Consider the following 20,156-nt stretch of genomic DNA (forward strand, 5'->3'; position numbering starts at 1 on the left):
CTTTCCACTTACACACAAAATTTTTTCAGCAGCTTTTCTAGTTTTTTTCTCAAAAAAATCTAAAAAATATACATTTATTTTATTTAAAATGCGACAAATTATAAAAAAGTTTAGGATACGAGACAATTGGAAACATTTTTCTTGCACTTCCCGACAATCTCTTCCTCCCACCCCTACAAATATATTACGAGTTCGATGAAATTCGCACGAAAGAACGATCATGAAGAGCTAAGAACGAACAAGAGATCCTGAAGAAAAATACAGGAAGATGCGGAGAAAAATTATAGGATATCCTGCATATATGTGCAGCAGTGCAGCATAAGTTAGCGGCAGGTGAGAGAAGGTGAACGGACTAGAGACTAGAGGGAGAGAGGGAGACAGAGACGACCCAGACGGTCAGGCAGTCCGATTCGCAAGTTGTTCCAAGTCAGTCCACCAAACAAAACATGGACGCCGTAGAAATAAATACGTCGGGTCCGCCGCAGAGCGAGGACGCGATCGCGTCCGCGATGAAAATATGCCGCGTGTGCCTGCTGGACAACCTGATGATGCGCGACCTCTTCGTCGAGAGCGAGGTCGCGTCCCTCTCCATGAAAGCGATGAGCTTCACCAACGTTAAGGTTAGATATATACTTTTGAAGGTTAGATACCGACGCAAATCTCGCTATTATTGTCACTTTTCCCTTGTAATCGCCTACCGATCTGCGGTCGGGCGAGATTCCACCTCCTCGCTATCCTCTTCACACCGAGCACAAGTTGTATTTTGTCGAGGAGTGAACGATAATCTTGCATCTTGTGCATACTTAATTGATGCAATTTGATTTTTTTTTCACGCGTAAGCGCTAGGAACGATGATTGTGATAGACCGCTTTTCTAAGTATACCGAATAACGTGTCGTTTCGATCAGATGTTACCAGGTGACGGTCTACCGGCACAAGTATGCTGCGTGTGCGCCGACAAACTGGAATCGGCGTATGAATTTAAGTTACAAGTGGAGCAGGCCGACAGCGTCCTCAGGGACAGGTTTGTCGGGGGGATAATAAAGGAGGAATTGTTCCTCAACGAGGTCGAGATACACTTGGACGCCGAAAGGAATGACATAGAGGAGATGACGGTCAACACCGATTATGAATCTACTGTCGCAGTTCTGCCAGAAGAGTCAGACGCTGAGAAGAACTTTTTGAAAGAGCAATTAATGATGTTGGAAAATGAGAAACTGACTAATACGGAAGAAATGCAACAGGGTGAGTAAAATACGGTTGATAATCGATGAATGATATTTTAAAGAAATTTTCAAATTCAAAGAGATATTATTTTAATAATGAGAATACAATAATTTAAATTATTTTTCGAATTTTCTTGTAATATATTGAATTTGTTTAGATCCAGAACAGGATCATTCGCAGGAGATTACGCAAGAAGTTAGTCAGAGTATTGTGGAAGAGCAGCAAGAATTTGTTGATACGGAGGATAATGATATGTCGAGCACTATCAAAGAATCTAGGAATCAAAAACTTTGTACGAACGAAAGTATCACTCCCAGTTATATAGAGGCGATTCCAACAGAGGAACACGATTACATTATACAGCAACAGTGTGTGTTGCAGAGTGAACAATTTCCTTTACAGGAAAGGATACAGATGGACACACAAGTTGAACAGAGTATAGCGGAATGTGAAGAAACATTATCTGAATTAAATCAAGAGGATCAAGTTGAACAAATTCAAGAGAATCAAGCTGAACAGATTCAAGAAAATCAGGCTGAACAAATTCAAGAGAGTCAAGCGGAGCAAATTGAAGAGGCTCAAATGGAGCAAATTCTAGAGACTCAAGCGGAGCAAATTCAAGAAAATCAATCTGAGCAAAATCAAATTAAGAAGAAATCTTTAAATGAAGAAATGTCTATGACTGACAACGAGCCGGCGGTGGGACAAGATACACCTCAAAACGAAACCAGAAGAAGTAAACGTAGATTAGCTCGTCGAACGTTCGCTGAACGGGATTCCGACGAGGAGAACTATTTCGAAAATCTTAATCTTAGTTCTCGGCTGAAAAAAGCACAAGCGGATAAGGCCGAGAAGATCTTTTTTATGTGTTATCTGTGTGATAAACAGTTCCTGTCGAAGGACGTTCTAAAGGAGCACATGCACTCTCATGAAGAAGTGAGGAAAGCACTCTCCCTAAAGAAAACGCCGGAGAAGCCGCAAAAGACGCAGTCAACCATCGTTACCCCCACGAAGAGTCCGCCATCTGGAAAAAAAGCCAACAAGTGCCCTTATTGCGGTAAAGAGTATCTGTACATAAACTCATTTACCAAACACATTAAACAACACGAGCGGGAGCGAGAGGAGGCGAAAGAGGACCCTATGCCGCTCGAAATTTCGTTCCACGAGGATGAGCATAGTCTAGACTTCGAGGATAACAATTCGGACAGAGAATGTAGAAAACGAACGAAAAGAGGAAGTACAGGCGACGACGCCACGACGAGCGACAACGAGCAAGATAAAAGAAGAAAGCGCAGTCGCGTCGAAGAATTCGAATGCGACAAATGTTCAGAGAAATTTGATACGAAGCGAAGCTTGCAAAAGCACTCGCTCACGCACGTTAGCTTCAAGTGTAACCTATGTCATGAAGAGTACGACAGTCTGGAGCAATTGAGAGATCACCGAACGAAGCATGTTGTCGAAGGTGTCCTCACCGAGCAGGATTTAGAAGAAGACATGAAGCAGATGGTCAAGGGCGTCGAAAACGACGATGACGAAGGCAACAAGAACGACGAGGAAGAGGACAATGAATTCGGCGAATTTATCGAACAAAATGCGAAGGAATTCAAGTGTCAGAAGTGTCCAATGATGTTCGCGCGAAAGAAGTTGCTGTCCAGACACGTGGAGACGACGCATTCTGGGACTAACAACTACGAGTGCAAGATATGTCGTCAGCAGTTCACGCGGAAGGATCTTCTGCGCAGACACGCCGAACAGCATGCGCGAATAAAGACCTACAAGTGCACTCAGTGCAACAAGACTTTTGGCAACGAGCTCACTCTGAGAAATCACCTAGTCGCCACGAATCACAAGACGTTTATACACGGACAGGAATACGATCCGAACAAGCGTATAAAGCGCGTGGCCGCGAAAGCGGCGCAGAAGATAATCGACAAGATCAAGACGGAGGACGGTCTGGAGGATTACGACGACGATAACGACAGTGTCGATTACGACGCCAAGTTGGAGGGGTCTTATTATCGCCGTAAACGCGACGCTACACCAAAGAAGTACAATTGTAAGAAGGATTTAGAGTGCGCGACGTGTAATAAGAGATACAGTTCGAAACAAGCGTTGACCAAGCACATGGAGCAGCATGTGAAGGACGAGAAGGCAGCGGAGAAGCTGAAGAAGGCCGCTTCGGAGAAGAAGGAGCCGCTGAAGACGATAGTGGGCGATAAAGATGACGACGACGACTCGGACTCGGACTTCGAGAGCGGTCTCGATTGGCCGATGGACAGTCACGAATGCGTTACGTGCAAGAAACGTTACAGCACGAAGAAGTCGCTGCTGCGGCACCAGCTGCTGCACGAGGAACCGAACTTCGAGTGCGACATTTGCAACGTCAAGTTTTATCGCAAGGACAAGCTGAAGGCGCACTACGACAAGTGCTCCGAGAAGAATCCCGATCAGGTAAGAAAGTGCAATATTTGCGGCGACAGTTTCGAAAACAATGAGATGCTGCGGGAACACCGGGCCAAACACGTCACCGAGGGTATCCTGACGGAGGAAGATTTGAGGGACATCGAGCCGAAACCGGAGGACAAGAAACCGGGCGAGAAGATCGGCCGGAAGAGGAGAACCGATATCGTCGGCCTCGAATGTACCGAGTGCAACAAACAGTACACCTCCAGGAAGGGTCTTCTGCGGCACATTCAGGTACACGAGGGCAAGAAATACCTGTGCGACATATGTCCGAAGAAGTTCTATCGGCGGGAACATCTCAAGATCCACGTGGCCAAGCACAATATGGTGAAGCCGTACAAGTGCACCCGCTGCACCAAGCGCTTCATCAAAGAGGAGCAGCTCAACAACCATCTGTCCAAGCACGATCGTACCTTCAAGAAGAGCAAGGAGACCGACAGCTCCAAGAGATTCCTCTGTGAGATCTGCAGCAAGAGCTTCACGCAGTCGACGACGCTGATAGCCCATTTGCGGGCGCACAACGGCATCAAACCGTACGTGTGCGAGGTCTGTTCGAGGCCGTTCACCACCAACGCCTACCTGAAGATGCATATGCGCACGCACACCCAGGAACGGCCGTACATCTGTCAGTTCTGCTCGCGAGCGTTCGCGCGAGCCGACACCCTGGCGAATCACCTGACGTCGCACACCGGCGAGGCCAAGTACCACTGCAAATGCTGTCCGAAGAACTTCCGGCGATTGAAGTCGCTGAAGGAGCACATGTTCATCCACACGGGTCAGCGACCTTACGAGTGTCCGACTTGCGATCGCAAGTTCAACAACAACGGCAGCCGCTACGCGCACAGCAAGCGCTGCAAGCAGAACCTCCTGCAGAATCAGAACCGGGCGCAGCAGATGATGCAGCAGCAGCAGCAGCAGCAGGTGCAGCAGCAACAACAGCCGCAGCAACAGCAAATCCAGCAAGTGCAGATACAGGTGCAGCCGCAACCGGTGCCGGTTAGGCTGCATCAGACCACGCTCGGTCAAGCGCAGATCGTCAAGGCCCAGAACATAAAGACGATCGCTATAGCGAGGCAGGAACCGACCGTAGTTGCCACGACGCAGCAAGCCATGATGCAGCAGGAGATCCTGATGCCGCTCATTTTGCCGCTTACCGTCACCCTCACCGACGTGGGCGAGGAGGTGATTCTACCCGAGGGCACAAAGATATTCACCACTTCCTAATCGAGCCGTCATCTTCTACCCTCGATTAAAGTATAAAAGACATAAACTTTTCTCGCGTAGCAAGATACATTTCGAGATGAACGAACTGAAGTTCGGCTCTCCGTAATCCTCCCGCAATTTTTAATTCCCGCATTTTTTCAACGCGAACGGGAAAATCGGAAGGGATGCTGTGTACGACGTGATACGCGAGATGATGTTGAGTAGATATCGTGCATTATAACGAGAATTTGCTTGTATTGAATAAGAAGGAATATGCGTGTGTATTGTTAATATGACGATATGATAATAATAATGACTATGATAATTAATACGATGTGAATTTTCGAGAGAGAAAGAGAGAGGGAGAATCATTTTTCTCGATTATGTATAAAACGTTATATCGAAGTTTATTTTTGCAACGGGTGAAGGCGTTAATAAAGCATATATATATATATATATATAATTTATCTAGAAGTTCCAAGATGTGTACACACCTTTCCATATATAATAATAACGCGTATTATCAGATATGAATAGAGTAAATTTTGACAAATCATTACGGAGCAAGAAGACATCTTTGTCATAAATGTACATGTAATATAGATAGATTTCCTTAAGAGACATCATTATAGAGATAAGAGAGTACAAGCTTTTAAATACTTAAAGCTTAATGTATTAAATAATAATATCTATACTTTTTCAGTTAGTTTGTTCTTCCAAGATTATTTCTTCTTTTTTTTTTTCGAACAAAAAAATTCATATCCAATATTTTGTTTGAAAACACAACAAAGGACAGTTATTTATAAATCTAATGACATTCTATTTCTTCTAGAAAATACAGAATATTCTTTAAAAATATGAGTAACAAAATATATGACGTTACATAAAATAATTTTTATATATCTTATTTTTCTATATATAGTTATATACAATATATTCTTTTCGAAAATCTTTGTAAAACGCGTTGTCTTGCTATCTTTTTTTCACCAATGCTATTTCATCAGGGTACATGTAATATTAGTTCTTGTAAGAGAGAAAAGTATCTTAAGCGATTTTATAATACCATCTTTTATCTAAAACCAATTTGCATGAAACTTCTACCCTCATAAAATATTTCTTATATGCCAAGTACTCAGTGTCTTATAAATTTTATATCGCTGAATTCAATAATTTTTTTCCATTAAAATATAATGCTTGAATATGCCTTTTGGAAGGCATTATCTCGCAAAATTATACAAAAATCCTAGAAGTTGTAAATTTGGCAATAAATAAGTTTCATGCGCAATGTGCTCTTATGGCATATTCTTTTACACGTAATAATAATTCGTGTAACAATTCTGCGTAACAATTGTAAAATTAGTATGGGACTAAACGTAATATTGCGTGTATAAATACATTATATAAACGTTGTTATAATATGTATGTGAGATATCATTTCTTATTTAGATTTTGTTGCATAAATAAAGTATTTGTTCTAATCTTACATTGTGGTTTATGATATCAGAGTTACTAAACACTTATTGTATTAACTTTTATTGTACATATATACATATATATATATATATATATATATATATATATATATATCGATTCGATCTGATGAAATTATTTGTAATTTTACAATGCATTATAACCCAAAGAATAATAAAATATAAAACCTCGTTTAAACACAATCCACTTTTTTATATTAAATATATTTCAACGATTAATCGAGCATAGCAACAAAAAAAAAAATATATTTAAAAATTTATATATGATTCAAGTGTAGCCGTATCTGCAAATTTATGAATTACAGTTTAATTAGGATATATATTCATTTTTTATTTTGATATGTAAAAAAGATATTATTTTCATTGCAATATCGTCAAATTAAAATAATATTTAACCATTGACAAAACTATTTAATCTTACTTAATATTTTTCCAAAAAGAAGTGAAACATTACAAATAAATAGAAAGTTTATAATCAAGAATTATAATTTTTTTATACATGAATAGAAAGCTCACGGAAATTCAAACAATCGTTTTCTTTCGGGTATAAATGTTTTAGTTTTATTTAGCAATTGTTAAACCGACATGATATACATAGAAAAAATATAAAATATTACAGTCATCAAAATGTTATACAAGTCAAATAAATGCCCTAATGATATACAATATCTTTTTATGATAATCAATATCCTTTTATCTTTCTTTTTTACAATTTTATTACACACCAAATAAAAAAAAATACTTCATCTCAACCATCTATCACCCATAGAATATTGATTCCGGATGATCCTGCATTAACTCGTCCCAACATGCCGTGATCTCGTGTCTTGACTATGTATAGGAAGAGTAAAAGCGTATGGAACAAATTATTGCGTCCCTAAAAATATAATAAATACGTTGTATAGCGATGAAAATATATAGCCTCATGATAAAAGTGTTTTTTAGTTACCCGTTGTAATTCTTCGTAATCGCTCGGAAGGGAGTCGCCGGACAATGCCAAATTATAGTGCGGCGGATTTGCAGCCTGGCAGACTATTATCGGGCCCTTGTTTCGCGGTAGTTCCATGCCAGATCTCGCCATGTATCTCGACGTAAACGATCTAGCATCCGGCTGATCCAAGGGCGCCTCTAATTGCGTGTCCATATAGGTCGAAATTAAATGCATTATTATCTGTAGGAAATATACAGAGTATGTTATCATAAAAAATTAATGAAATTTTTGGAAATATATTTAAGCTGGAGAAAATTTATAATATAATCTTCTATATACCGCGCAATCGGTTGGCAAGCTAGAGTCCCATTCCTTGCCATTGTGAGACCCGCCACTGTTCCATTTAAATTCGCTCATGGATCCTCCCTTCGCGAGTAGTTTTATTCGCTTTACGAGATACTCCTGATTGTTAGAAAGTTCCAAAAAGGGAACCAATGTGGGCAGTGTAGGAATCGCGGAGACCAGAAATTGTGCTTGCGCGAGTTTTCTAAGTCTATCGAGTCCCACGTGGCCCGGCTGCGAATCGCTCAAACCGTGACGTACCAATGCCGTGCATATATTGTCTATCTCCAAAGCCACACGTTCCACAACTGTTTTGCTAATCCACTAAAATATATTTATATACTTAGCAAAGTATTCAATCATGCGTAATTTTTACTCTTTACAGCGTGTATTTTTGCTTATAATGCTTACCATGCGAAGGTTGGCAGTCCATTCATTAACTTTGTTTAAATCAATTCTGTACTTCCTCCACACATCCAATGCTCCAAATGTGCCTCTTGGAGAGCTTCCTTCTTCAGTACCAGGACTAGCCGCTTTTGTTTTATCTATAAATAATAGTATAAATAATAATATACTAAAATAATCTTGTGCAAAGATGTAAAATAAGAATGTTTAATACAAGATAAATTTTCAATTTACCAATAGTAGGTGCAAGCTGATAAGTGCATCTTCTTAATAGTGGCGATACTTCACCAGGAGTTCGAGTAGCAGGATGGGACCAGAAGGAACTCAAGAGATTGGAAGGTTGATCAACCTTTGTGGATAGTACAGACTTTCTTTGCTGTTCAATTTCTTTGAGATAACTCTCTAATTCGCATTCATCTTGAATAAGATCCTCATTCGTTAAGCTACTGCTTGAAGAAACGTTTGAGGATCTAAACAATCCATTAGAGCATACAGCTGATTTGGGAGATGAAGGACTAGAATATTTAAGAAACGTCGAACAGTCCTCTTGAAAAAGAAAAAGATAAATATGAAAAATTTATGCTTTATATATTAAAATGTAAGGTATAATAAGAGATCAAACAATAATTTGCGTACTAATTTCGCTCAAAACTGAAGATCCAAGAGGCGTTGTACGTCTACTAAGATTTATGCAGGACAAATTCAACGAGGGGCTTGGCTCTGGAGTTTTCTGTTTCTGAGGCACTTCAGTCTTGAATAGAGGATCATCCTCCGTTACTCCTAAAAGTGGTCTTTGTTTGGAACTGAGCGAGATTGGCTTCAAGCTCAAGGTAGCCCATATATATCGTATAATATGATACAAAGCATTTAGAGCAAATATCGATGCTAGACACCACTCGATCCAGTAAACTGGCTTATACGCAGGTCCACCGTATACTCTAAAAACAAAATCAAAGTGTTGCGAGCATTACTGCTGTTTCATATCGCTTAAGAGAATCGGAGAATCTTACATATCAAATACTATAATACTAAACAACACGCCATTGATGAAGAACCATGTGATACTGTTTCGAGCTTTGGTTTGCGTTTGCCTTAAATCCAGTAGCTGCTCTACTTGCGGCTTGGGCGTTAAAACTCTGCGAATAAAATATTTATTTGCAATTTTAACGAGTGTTTCATACAGGAAACCGCCCGTGAACACGTTCTAACCTAGTTCGATAATGTCTAAAATTTTTACCTTGCGTTGGGAGATATACACTTCATAGGAGAGTGAAAATTACTCATTTTAAAAAAGTCTGCGCCACATTAATGTCAAACAATTACTATCACTGTTCTGTGCATTTCAAGAGAATTACTATTATTTTTCCGCGTTTCATGAAACGCTTGCCTTCTTACCCTTCTTACATCTTTTTAAATCTATTGCCAACGGTAGAATTTTCCATTACCATATCGATTTTAGTGCCGATATCTCGAACATTGATCGGTCGAATAGAGAATTTTTAAAATCGATAAAAATTCCACCAAAAATACTAGATGGAGACTTTTCTTCGCGTTTATTTTCCACTCTATACAATCCTCCAATCCAATCGAGTTTCGTGGAAAAACGCTCTAATCTGACGTATTGTTTTGACGTGTGTGTATTGTCCGTCATCTGAGAAACGTAAATTTCGCATAATAATCGCACGTAAAACGCACATATCACGAAAATTGACAAGTGAAAAGGAAATTTATCGTTAGTATCTATATCGAAAGACTACTTGTCAACGAGCGTGTAAATTGCCACTTCAAATATGGTTTATGTGACAGGAGGTAATTATATTTTAACCAGATTAATTTGTTATTAAAAATGTGTCAAGTAGAGCTTCTTCAAGTAAAGCATGCGGCACACGATGCTATTTTATCTGCTGGATTACTTGCGTGCGCCTGTGCTGGCAATCTTGCTCTGCTAGGCTGGAAATTGTGTGCCTGCTGGTCACGCTGCTGACTGATTTGCTGGATTTCGGTGATAGAACAGGTGCTATTTTTCTGCTATAATCCTGCGCTGTCAATCAAGATCCTGACAGATTGACAGATTGTCAGTCTCAAATTTGGGTTAGGTTGCAAAATACATGTCAAAAAACATTCACAGGGACATATAACCACGATCATATAAACAATGATATTGCATATAACGATGATAGGGTTATCGTCACTTGAAATTTTTTTGGTTTATTGAAATGATCCTCCTAAAACCAGCACGAAAGTAGGCATCGTCTGAGGCCAAGCGAGCAACACGGTCAGCAGCACTGCCAGCACTGCTGCCCACACGGTAGCAAGCACGCAAATCCAGCTAGCAATCCAGCAAATAAAATAGCATCGTGTACCGCATGCTTTAGAGAGAGAAAGAGACACTCTCTAATTTAAAAAAAAGTTTCGAAGATGTTGAATCCTTGCATCCTATGTATATATCCTATGTGTATTAATTTGTTTTCTCTCTCTCTCTCTCTCTCTCTTATAGATGGAAATGTTGTAAATTCTACTCCATGGGGATTAAGGAGAGTTTTTGGGTTCTTCACAGGAATAATTTTCATGATCATTATGTTGTAAGTACTCAATAATTGCTCTCTGTAATACTAAAAATGTATTACCAAAAATGTGTCTTTTTGTTTCACTAATGTATTTGCGTTTTTTCTCTATTCTTTTAACACATAATATAATATATCGGAAATAGTTTTCAGACATTAGTCAGTCTTGGCACTAATAGAGGGGAAAGTCAAAATACAAGAGATTATCGACCAGGTTCTGGGTAAAGTATTTTTTTTTAAACAGTGTCTATGTCAAGAGATAAACATGTGAGATAATTTTTGCAATTTTTTTTCTTTTATACAGACCGCGTCCTCCACCACGTAGGCTTGGTAGACCAAATACAGGAAATAATGTCGACATTCCATTTTTCGGAGGTTGTAGTAGTTGCGCGAGATAAAATATATATATATTTTTCAAAATTTATTTGCAATATATTTAAATAAAGAAATTTGAAATAACTGGCAATTGACATTGATATAATTAAATTGAAAAGTTGAATATGCAATTGTATTTGTGTCAATTTGTCTAGTGTCTTCTGTTATGAAATAGTAAAAAATTTGATCTGTTATATGAAAACTTATTTTTGCAGTAATTATCTCTTAATATGAATAATTTTTTGTAAATTTTATAAAATATTTAAGTCTCTTTTATACAATACATACATATGTTAGCTCTCAATAGCTTGAGGTTGCCATTATGTTTGTTGTATAACAAGCTTGTCAGATGTATCGATTGATTCTTGGATATAGAATTTCGAAAGAGTCTTTCAACAAGAGCCAATCAAAACGTCCAACAAAGCTTGTCGCACAACAAATGTAAAAAATTACTAAAATGATTAAGACTATTTCTTTAATATATATTTAACATTATAGGCTATTTAATCATTAATTCAGATAATGCAGAAAACTATAATTGATACAATCATTAATGAAAATAATGTAATCACTTTTATTGGACACATTAAATTAATTTTACCATTCAACATATATTACAAACAATTACAAATATATTACACAATATGTATTAACGAAGAGAAAAGTCTTTAATCAGTAAAGTCTTCTGTATTACTGTAAATAATATAGTAAGTAACAACCTATCGAGTTTTTATTCGTCATTATTTGTGTGTGATTTATAAATACAATAGCAATTTATATATTAGATCTTAAGTGATGTGGAAAAATTGCGTTGCATATTATTATTGAGACTCCATTTTCGAGATGCGCAATTTCAGATTTACAAAATCTTCGTAATCAAGCCAGCTGCAATGGTGGTACCTTCTAATCGTAACATAACTCTGCCTAGCTGCTTAATATCTTTGTACAACTCCATGCAGACTGGATTTTGTGTTGCAACCTCGATGATCGCGCTCGAATTCTTCGGTAAGCAACGCGGCTTCTTCTTGATCACGTCGCCGGTACCTCGATGAAGCTGTGCTATTAATTTCGTGATAAACGCTGGCTGTACCAAAGACTGCTGGTGCATCACCACTGGAAGCCCTTTCGTGATCGGTCTCGCTATCGCGAATACAACTACGTGCGCTTGGAAGCACGTCGTTACGGACACTGGATTCTGCGGATGGCAGATAATATCGCCGATGCCTACGTTTTGCTGATCGATCCCTGCTAATGTCAGCGCGACGTGATCACCGGCAAATGCGTTTGTCGTCGAAATTTCGTCCGACTGGAGACCTATATTTAAATATGTGAAAAATTATAAAAATATATATAATATATATATTATAATATATATTATATTTATCATTGTAGATTCAATTTTTAAAACTTACGAACCTTTAACAACCGCAATCTCGTTTTGAGGTAGTATCAATACCTTGTCACCTAAGGACACCATACCCGTTTCAACGTGACCGGATACACAGAATCCGGATCCGGTACCCTTAAATATATCGTTAACCGAGAAACGGAATGGCTTATTTACAGGCCGCTCCGGGCACTTGAAATTATCAATTACATTGATTAAAGTAGGTCCGGTGTACCTGTAAAGAATTCACTTGATGAGAGACAGATAAAAATATGAATACATGCGGAATATTGAAACGAGAGCTAATAATTACCAGTTAGAGAGCTGCTCCTTTGATTTCGTTACAATATTTTCGCCCGATAAACCACTACAAGGTACAAAAGTAACTGTGTCTTTAAAGCCAGCTTGTTTCAAGAACACGCTCATTTTGTCGACTATCTCGTTGAATCTGTCCTTGGACCAATTTACGGTATCAAGTTTGTTTACGACTACTGCCAGCTGCGATACTCCTGAATATTCGAGATGACGCAATTTAGAAATAAAATTGATGTTAAATATATCAATTTCTTACATATAATTAAAACAATAGATTAGAGAGAACTGTTGAATTACCTAAAGAACGAAGTAACAATGCGTGCTCGCGTGTTTGTCCCCCGCTGTCGAAACCCGTTTCGAATTCGCCTCTGGTCGCATCAACCACCAATAAAGCTACGTCCGCTTGCGTAGCACCGGTTATCATATTCGGAATAAAGTCCTTGTGGCCAGGGGCATCTAGGAGAGTGATAGACTTTGTGTCTGTTTCAAACTTGGAGTGACCTATGTCCATCGTTATTCCTCGCTCCCTATTAAAGATACATCAAAATAATTATATAATTTCTTGCAATAATTTTGTAAAACATGATGCAATGTGTAATCGAGCAATCACCTTTCTTCACCGGTTTCATCGAGCACCCAAGCGTAAATGAACGACTGCTTGCCTATCTTCTTGCTCTCTTGCTGATATTTATGAATCAATCTCTGAGGCACTTGACCTAAATCGCACAACAGTCGTCCGAGCAACGTGCTCTTTCCAGCGTCAACGTGTCCCACGACTACCAAGTGAAGCTGCTCCTTGCTGTCGCCTCTCTTACTCTTGTATATCGCTTGGACATCCGCTTTCTCCTCGTTAGCTGCGTTGGATTTTCCCTTGGGATCCAATTCCGGTGTTACGTGACCTGATATGGGTGACTGGCATCTCGGACTGTTGGTTTTCGACGAGGCAGTTTTCTTTTCCCTTTGTGCGATATCCTCCTTGCGTTTGGCCTCGGGACTGTTGCGATTGGAAGACGGACTCTCGCAGCGTGGACTCAGTAAATCTGTGCTTTCTACACCGCTTAGATCGAAACCCTTTACAACGGGTTTCGTTCCGGCGGGAACAACCTTCACCGTGGAAGGCGTTGTAACTTGTAATGCAGGCTTAGATGATAATTTGTTACCTATTACGAAATTTATTCTCAGATATGGTGTATGTATAGGATAATTATATGAAAAGAAAGATAAAATAAATTCTTATATAATTCATAGATGATGTGTATATATGTATATGTATTCTTAACTTATATAATTATAATTATACAGAAATTGTTTGTATAAATATAAATATATATGACACTGTATATGTATAATCACAATAATGTTACATAAATATAAGTGCTGATTTTGATATGCAATCGATTGCACATCAAATAATGCAAATGTATATTATATATGCATATGTGTATACATATATAATACATATATAATAAATATATATATACATATATATATACATACATATATATATATATATACACACACACACATATATATATATATATATTATTGCAATAATCAACATATATTATTGCAATGATATATGTTGTTAATGATTGGATATCTTTGCTACTTTCATTAGTAAAATTATAATTACAATTAAAATTACTAATTATATAAAGCTGAGGCTAAAAATATATATACGTAGTATATATCTTCAATAAAAGTATTGTTTCACTCATCTCTGTTCTTAAATATATTTAATTTGTTAAGATCGATTTGTATTTTGATATGGGGTAGAAAAGTCAAAAGGTTTAACTGTATTGTAACGTTGTACAACAATTTTAAGAACCGGTTTTCTCGTCTTCCATTTTCTACACAAAGTTCTTCCGAATACTGAAACGTTCTTTTTCGTATATGGAAATTTAGCGTATCTCAAGTCACATAAATTTAAAGTGATAGGTAGCGTATTCGAGATTACGCTATTTTTATTATCTTCGATACATATTTCTAAATTGGCCATATCGTAATAAAATTTTCTGGGAACGGTTAAATTATTAGAAGTACAGTCGGTCAAATGTTCTGCTTCCTTTAAAGCAATACTCAAATCAATCATCCAATTGTCAGGCGACGCAGTGCGAGTCTCATTTCTATCTACATTTATTAAATCTTTAAATTGTTCTTTGGATTCTTCGACGTTTGTCGCATCATTATTTTCTACAATAGACATGTCCGAAAAATCTTTGTCAAGTAAATCAATTGGATGTTTGTGATTTGTATGTATTGGCTGCATTTTACTATTATTACAGAGATTCCTCACGTCCGCGTTGTCATTTTTTTTCATTGACAATTTTGAAATAACAAACTGCGAATTCGGCAATTGTTCTTTTTCACGAAATTCTATATTAGCTGTGTTGCTAGAGTTTTGTAAATGATGTGCAGTTAAAGCAGCTAAGGAACTGAAAAACTGTGCATCCGTATTATTCTGCGAAGATATCTTCGTCGTATCTGAATGTATGGATTCTGTATGATGGGAAATAAGTCCAGCTAATGATGAAAAAGTTTTGAGAGGATGTTTCACATCATTTAAACTGTCTACGTTGTTTCGATAACAATGTATGGTCGAAGTAGAATCTTTGAGTAAATAATCTTTTTTTTCGAAAGAAAGTTTGGGTATTGTAAACATAGATGTGTTAGGCTTGTCAACTGAAACACCTTACCTTACCGATCAAGTTCCATCCACACGAAACATGAAAAAAAAGCAATAGCATGAGGTCATTAAATTGTTTCAAATATTCACAACTTTGAAATAATGCTAAGTCATGCAAAATATATAATCTTACATACCTGGATATCTTTCCAATCGTTCTTTACTTATTGCTGGATCTGTAAGAATATATTTCAAATAAATATATCATCAATTTAAATCAATTGTAATCAATCATCATGATATAATAAACGTACCATTTTTTGGCGAAGATTCCTTTAAAATAGCATCAAGCGCTACATCTGTATTAAAGTTTGATGCAATAATTTTTTCTTTCAACTTAGATTCAGACACGGTATCACCTATGACATTTCTGATCGCTTCTAAACAAGATATTAGCTTTGTCTTTTCCAACTCGGGAAGATTATATTTGTCTTCATTGGGTGATGATGAAGATTCATCAATGTCCTCATTGTCTTCCACTATATCTGGTTCCGTGATAAATGAAGCAATATTTTGTTGCTTGCTTCGATCAAACAAAAACTGCTCCACTATATACCAAATTGACAATTATTATATTATGTTTCATTTAAAAGATGAGAAGAATCTAAACTCTGAAGCAACATACCACTAGGTGATACACAATAATCATCCTCCACTGAATGTCCATATACATCATCGTAGCCATCATATTCTGCACAAGACAATTTTTATGGTCTCATAAAGATTATTTATCACATCGTTTATTATATAAAAATTATTAACTCTGTATATTTTTGAATGAAATGTCAGAAAATACTATATTTATATGTTAGATATCTATGTAGAAAGAATTGTTTAGACTTAAAATCACAATTAAAAGCATTGTCACGCTTCGTACATCTTATGATTAGATCAGGATGATAAAAACAGAAGAAAGGATCAGAAGTATAAATTACAGTTAGAAAATTCAATAAAACAAAATGATTTACACGTCGTGTAATCACTTACCATCCGAATAATTCATAGAACGAACGTCTCGGTGTCGCGACATGTTTTACATGTAACGTGAAATTTTGCGGTATATAACGAGATATTATTTACAAATTTCCATGTAACCTCGAGTATGCACCAGTAAAATTGCTAATCGTAGACGAACATAACAGCTGGTTACAGGTTACAGCGGTGATGCCAATCAGTGTTGCCAATTTCAGGTCGCGCAACCATAGAACTTATACATATAGAAGGGGAATAGCACATACTTTTTATAGTCGGAAATGCACACCCACAAACGCAATCTCACTTCGGCCACAGTATACTTACATACAGGTAGTCCTTTGTTCTCAAATCAGCCGCGCAGATTTGCTTGCGCATCGTAAGCGACCATTTTTATAAGTCATGCCAATCCCGTTCAACATAAAGAACCCAATAACTCCATTACTGTGATTACACACATTTATAGTAAAATATAATCTGTAAAACTACAATACTATCATTTTGATTTCGCGTTTTATGCACCTATTCCCCTTCTATATGTATAAATTCTATGCGCGCAACATGGGACGGGAGAGAGCGAGAGCGCGTGTCGATGTGCGCGGCGCGACGACTTTGACCTTATGGCGCTACGTCACACGGTCACGTGGCGTCGGAATTCGATGCGCGGAGTGGGAGGAGATGGGTGGGGGCTGGGGTAGTGGGGGGATGCGCGCGCCGGTGCGTCAGCGCCAGCCGCTCAGCTCCCCACCACGCAACCCCTCTCCCACTCCCGCCCGCCGCCCCGTGTTGACGCGTTGCGCGATCTGAAATTGACATGTGTCATCAGTAATTCGGTATTATTTTTTACACCGCAAATTTTTAGCTTTTTAATTTTTCTTTATTTTTTTCTTTTTCTCTATAAATTTAATATATTTATTTTGGAATGAAGTGAGGATTTTTACAGAAAGTAAGGTAAAGGAGTATCAAGAACTTTGAACACCTACGGATGAATAATTGTTTCTGATTGGCTATTTGCCCCCCCCCCCCCGTTTTTTTCAGCAGCTGATGCTCCATCTATGTATTTTATATGTCTATGGTTTTAAAGTAAAGGTTAGAATTATGGCAGCCGGTCCGATTGCGGAGCGTAATCAAGGTATATCTCAATTTTTTTATTTAAATAACGTACTATCTTGTATAAGTCTTATAATTTTACTCCGATATATGTTTGAAAAGAAAATTTGATTAATAATCTATATTGTTGCATTAAAAAAGTAGAAAAAATTAGATTTGATCGCTTGATTGAGGTTAGTCTCACTCGTCTCAATTAAATGTATTTATATTTTCTTAAATAAAATTTATGACTTATATTATGTACTTATACAGATATTCGCATAAAAATTTACAGATGCAACGATATACGTCGGAGGACTGGATGACAAAGTTACAGAGTCCCTCATGTGGGAATTATTTGTTCAATCAGGACCCGTTGGTAAGCAAGTTTACATGTTACAATTGTATATGTTACACATAAATTTAGAGATGTATATACATTTATTATTATATTTTGAAAAAATAGCATCTGAAGCAGATAAAAGAAATACAATTCTTTTACAATTATTTAAGATTGAAACTGGATATATGAATATTTGAATTTCTCGAATGTGAAATATGAATAATATAATCTTTAAAAATATATAACCTCCTTTTAGTTAATGTACACATGCCGAAAGATAGAGTAACTCAAATGCATCAAGGATATGGTTTTGTTGAATTTATGGGAGAAGAAGATGCAGATTATGCCATTAAAATCATGAACATGATCAAGCTCTATGGCAAACCTATTCGAGTGAACAAAGCTAGTGCGCATCAAAAGAATTTGGACGTTGGAGCGAATATATTTATAGGAAATCTTGATCCAGAGGTGGACGAAAAATTGTTGTACGATACATTCAGTGCATTTGGCGTGATCCTGCAAACACCAAAAGTACATATTTTATTAATTTTATATAGATTTTAATATATATTTAAATATATATATATATATATATTTAATATATATTTATATAGATTTTAATTTTATAGATTTAATAATTTTATATAGAAATTATAAAAAATCTTTACTCTACTACATTGATTCTCTTTAATTCTATCAATGGTTATGCATTATAGATAATGAGAGATCCTGAGACTGGCAACTCGAAAGGCTTCGCTTTCATCAACTTCGCTTCTTTCGACGCTTCGGATGCGAGCATCGAGGCGATGAATGGCCAGTATCTGTGCAATCGGCCGATCTCGGTGTCGTACGCCTTCAAACGCGACGCCAAGGGCGAGAGGCACGGTAGCGCCGCGGAGAGACTTCTGGCCGCTCAGAATCCGCTGAGCCAGGCGGACAGACCGCATCAGCTGTTCGCGGACGCGCCACCGCTGGCGCCGCCGCCGATGCCGAACTCGAGCGCGAACGCCCACCAGTCTGCCCATCATCCTCCGCATCACGTGATGCATCACGGAATGGTCGTGCCGCCGCCGCCGCCGCCGTCGACTCCCGGACCACCGATGGGTCATCCGCCTCCGCCGCCGGTGCCGCCGCCACCCTCCGGTGGATTCCCTCCGGCGAACATTCCTCCGCCTCCTCTGCCACCGATGTCCATGGCGCATCCTCCTCTACCACCGGGTATGCCACCGCCATTGCCGCCGATGCCGGTACCGACCTCCCAGGCGCAGTCCTCGAGGATGATGGCACCGCCGCCGCCGCACTGGGCCATGGGGGGCCCTCCGCAGGGACAATTTCCACCGCCTCCACCACCATCCGTCGGTGGACCCTCGCAATACGGACAGTTCCAACCACCGAGGCCACCCCCGACTTGGCGACATCCGCCACCGCCCCCTGTCTCGCAGGGTGGCCTGCCACCGCCGCCCCCGCCTCAATTTCGACCACCCTTTCCGCCAAGAGGACCACCGCCACCGCCACCTCCGCACGACGGCAACCAATATTAATATTACTTATAGTTTAACATTTCTACATCGCGTGGATAATATAATTGGTAAAAATACAGTAAAACAATACAATATTTTACAATTATCGGATGAATATGTTATTATCGGTAAAAGACTGCTGAATTTTGCGAAAATCAGCATATTTTTTAAATTAACTTTTTTATCACATCTAAATAAACTTGTTTACACATACACATTTTGTGTATAAATTATAGATTAATTAATTAAGCGAAATCTGAATTAATCTTAATCGAGTAATTAACTGATCATTTATTATTAATCATTTAATAGCAATGCTGAATAAATTAATATAGGCACGTGAGAGAGTGAAACAACGCTAATTATAATCGCGCAGTTCCGCTCGGTCATTTTTTTATCGATTGGCCGTGGTGCGTGAATAACTTACTGCGTTTGTTCTATCGATTATTTCGTGCCTGTCCAGCTCAGTAAATGATAGCGTTAGTCGAACACGGAGTCTACCGTTGAACCTTCAGGACGACGTTGTTGCGTCGAAACGAAAAGATTTGTAAAGATTAATATAAGAGTGATAAAAATTTAAGAATAAGTTACTGAGAAAATTTGTGCGCGATTTGTTCGCACCTTAATTTAGGTAAGTAGAACAAAAGGAACAGGGGTCGGCATGAGAGGGGGAACCGGCTCGAAAATAACGCAAGTATTTTTTTTGTTTTTTTTTAGACTATTAACAACTTGCTCTTTCGTCGATCTGTCATCGAACATCTGATCGCGTGCTTTATTTATGGAAAGACGAGCGGCTAAATTTTTAATATGATCTTACATATGTCACGCGGAGGCCAAATAATGCC

General features: G+C 38.3%; 5 protein-coding genes across 6 annotated transcripts; 3 read left to right on the forward strand and 2 right to left on the reverse strand.

Annotated features, from left to right (window-relative positions):
* The first annotated feature begins 201 nt into the window (after window positions 1-201).
* On the forward strand, window positions 202-6,375 carry LOC145932725 (uncharacterized). Its single transcript, XM_083031923.1, has 3 exons — window positions 202-620; window positions 908-1,244; window positions 1,384-6,375. Exons 1-3 carry the CDS (start codon window positions 447-449, stop codon window positions 4,911-4,913), a joined length of 4,041 nt encoding a protein of 1,346 aa, XP_082888049.1. The 5' UTR covers window positions 202-446; the 3' UTR covers window positions 4,914-6,375.
* Window positions 6,376-6,952: 577 nt separating this feature from the next.
* LOC145932727 (transmembrane protein 209) lies at window positions 6,953-9,487 on the reverse strand. Its single transcript, XM_083031926.1, has 8 exons — window positions 9,298-9,487; window positions 9,071-9,196; window positions 8,697-8,998; window positions 8,295-8,606; window positions 8,067-8,200; window positions 7,653-7,979; window positions 7,332-7,553; window positions 6,953-7,259 (listed from the first exon to the last, which is right to left on the reverse strand). The coding sequence occupies exons 1-8, from the start codon at window positions 9,342-9,344 to the stop codon at window positions 7,131-7,133; spliced, it is 1,599 nt and encodes a 532-aa protein (XP_082888052.1). The 5' UTR covers window positions 9,345-9,487; the 3' UTR covers window positions 6,953-7,130.
* A 169-nt stretch (window positions 9,488-9,656) lies between these two features.
* LOC145932728 (selenoprotein K) lies at window positions 9,657-11,083 on the forward strand. The gene is made up of 4 exons (XM_083031927.1): window positions 9,657-9,869; window positions 10,558-10,642; window positions 10,771-10,845; window positions 10,929-11,083. The coding sequence occupies exons 1-4, from the start codon at window positions 9,851-9,853 to the stop codon at window positions 11,020-11,022; spliced, it is 273 nt and encodes a 90-aa protein (XP_082888053.1). The 5' UTR covers window positions 9,657-9,850; the 3' UTR covers window positions 11,023-11,083.
* Window positions 11,084-11,560: 477 nt separating this feature from the next.
* On the reverse strand, window positions 11,561-16,970 carry Hbs1 (translation elongation factor EF-1alpha (GTPase) HBS1). Of its 2 annotated transcripts, none has more exons than XM_083031924.1 (10): window positions 16,687-16,970; window positions 16,375-16,594; window positions 16,013-16,078; window positions 15,642-15,935; window positions 15,525-15,563; window positions 13,312-13,861; window positions 12,999-13,228; window positions 12,700-12,895; window positions 12,416-12,621; window positions 11,561-12,313 (listed from the first exon to the last, which is right to left on the reverse strand). In XM_083031924.1, exons 2-10 carry the CDS (start codon window positions 16,415-16,417, stop codon window positions 11,859-11,861), a joined length of 2,079 nt encoding a protein of 692 aa, XP_082888050.1. In that variant the 5' UTR covers window positions 16,418-16,594; window positions 16,687-16,970; the 3' UTR covers window positions 11,561-11,858. The 2 variants fall into 2 exon arrangements, with proteins under 2 accessions (XP_082888050.1, XP_082888051.1); XM_083031925.1 differs by having other exon boundaries at window positions 16,375-16,624.
* Window positions 16,971-17,400: 430 nt separating this feature from the next.
* Spx (Spliceosomal protein on the X) lies at window positions 17,401-20,146 on the forward strand. Its single transcript, XM_083031930.1, has 5 exons — window positions 17,401-17,491; window positions 17,744-17,827; window positions 18,048-18,322; window positions 18,508-19,942; window positions 20,029-20,146. The coding sequence occupies exons 1-4, from the start codon at window positions 17,404-17,406 to the stop codon at window positions 19,330-19,332; spliced, it is 1,272 nt and encodes a 423-aa protein (XP_082888056.1). The 5' UTR covers window positions 17,401-17,403; the 3' UTR covers window positions 19,333-19,942; window positions 20,029-20,146.
* Window positions 20,147-20,156: the final 10 nt, after the last annotated feature.

Source organism: Prenolepis imparis, unplaced genomic scaffold, assembly GCF_030444845.1.
Source record: "Prenolepis imparis isolate NDT839.2.m4 unplaced genomic scaffold, iyPreImpa1.0 SCAF_2, whole genome shotgun sequence".
Lineage (NCBI taxonomy): Eukaryota > Metazoa > Arthropoda > Insecta > Hymenoptera > Formicidae > Prenolepis > Prenolepis imparis.

Excerpts from the sequence above, each read along its gene's own strand:
- Hbs1 (XM_083031924.1), bottom strand. The coding sequence starts at position 16,417 with ATGTCGCGACACCGAGACGTTCGTTCTATGAATTATTCGGATG. Across the intron at positions 16,079-16,374 it reads TTCTATGAATTATTCGGATG|AATATGATGGCTACGATGAT; the intron begins GTAAGTGATTAC and ends TGTCTTGTGCAG. Across the intron at positions 15,936-16,012 it reads TTATTGTGTATCACCTAGTG|TGGAGCAGTTTTTGTTTGAT; the intron begins GTATGTTGCTTC and ends TTTGGTATATAG.
- LOC145932725 (XM_083031923.1), top strand. The coding sequence starts at position 447 with ATGGACGCCGTAGAAATAAATACGTCGGGTCCGCCGCAGAGCGAGGAC. Across the intron at positions 621-907 it reads TGAGCTTCACCAACGTTAAG|ATGTTACCAGGTGACGGTCT; the intron begins GTTAGATATATA and ends CGTTTCGATCAG. Across the intron at positions 1,245-1,383 it reads TACGGAAGAAATGCAACAGG|ATCCAGAACAGGATCATTCG; the intron begins GTGAGTAAAATA and ends GAATTTGTTTAG.
- Spx (XM_083031930.1), top strand. The coding sequence starts at position 17,404 with ATGCTCCATCTATGTATTTTATATGTCTATGGTTTTAAAGTAAAGGTT. Across the intron at positions 17,492-17,743 it reads GATTGCGGAGCGTAATCAAG|ATGCAACGATATACGTCGGA; the intron begins GTATATCTCAAT and ends AAAAATTTACAG. Across the intron at positions 17,828-18,047 it reads TGTTCAATCAGGACCCGTTG|TTAATGTACACATGCCGAAA; the intron begins GTAAGCAAGTTT and ends ACCTCCTTTTAG.
- LOC145932727 (XM_083031926.1), bottom strand. The coding sequence starts at position 9,344 with ATGAGTAATTTTCACTCTCCTATGAAGTGTATATCTCCCAACGCAAG. Across the intron at positions 8,999-9,070 it reads AGTATTATAGTATTTGATAT|AGTATACGGTGGACCTGCGT; the intron begins GTAAGATTCTCC and ends TTTTGTTTTTAG. Across the intron at positions 7,980-8,066 it reads GGACTGCCAACCTTCGCATG|TGGATTAGCAAAACAGTTGT; the intron begins GTAAGCATTATA and ends AATATATTTTAG.
- LOC145932728 (XM_083031927.1), top strand. Across the intron at positions 10,643-10,770 it reads ATTTTCATGATCATTATGTT|TTTTCAGACATTAGTCAGTC; the intron begins GTAAGTACTCAA and ends TATCGGAAATAG. Across the intron at positions 10,846-10,928 it reads GATTATCGACCAGGTTCTGG|ACCGCGTCCTCCACCACGTA; the intron begins GTAAAGTATTTT and ends TCTTTTATACAG.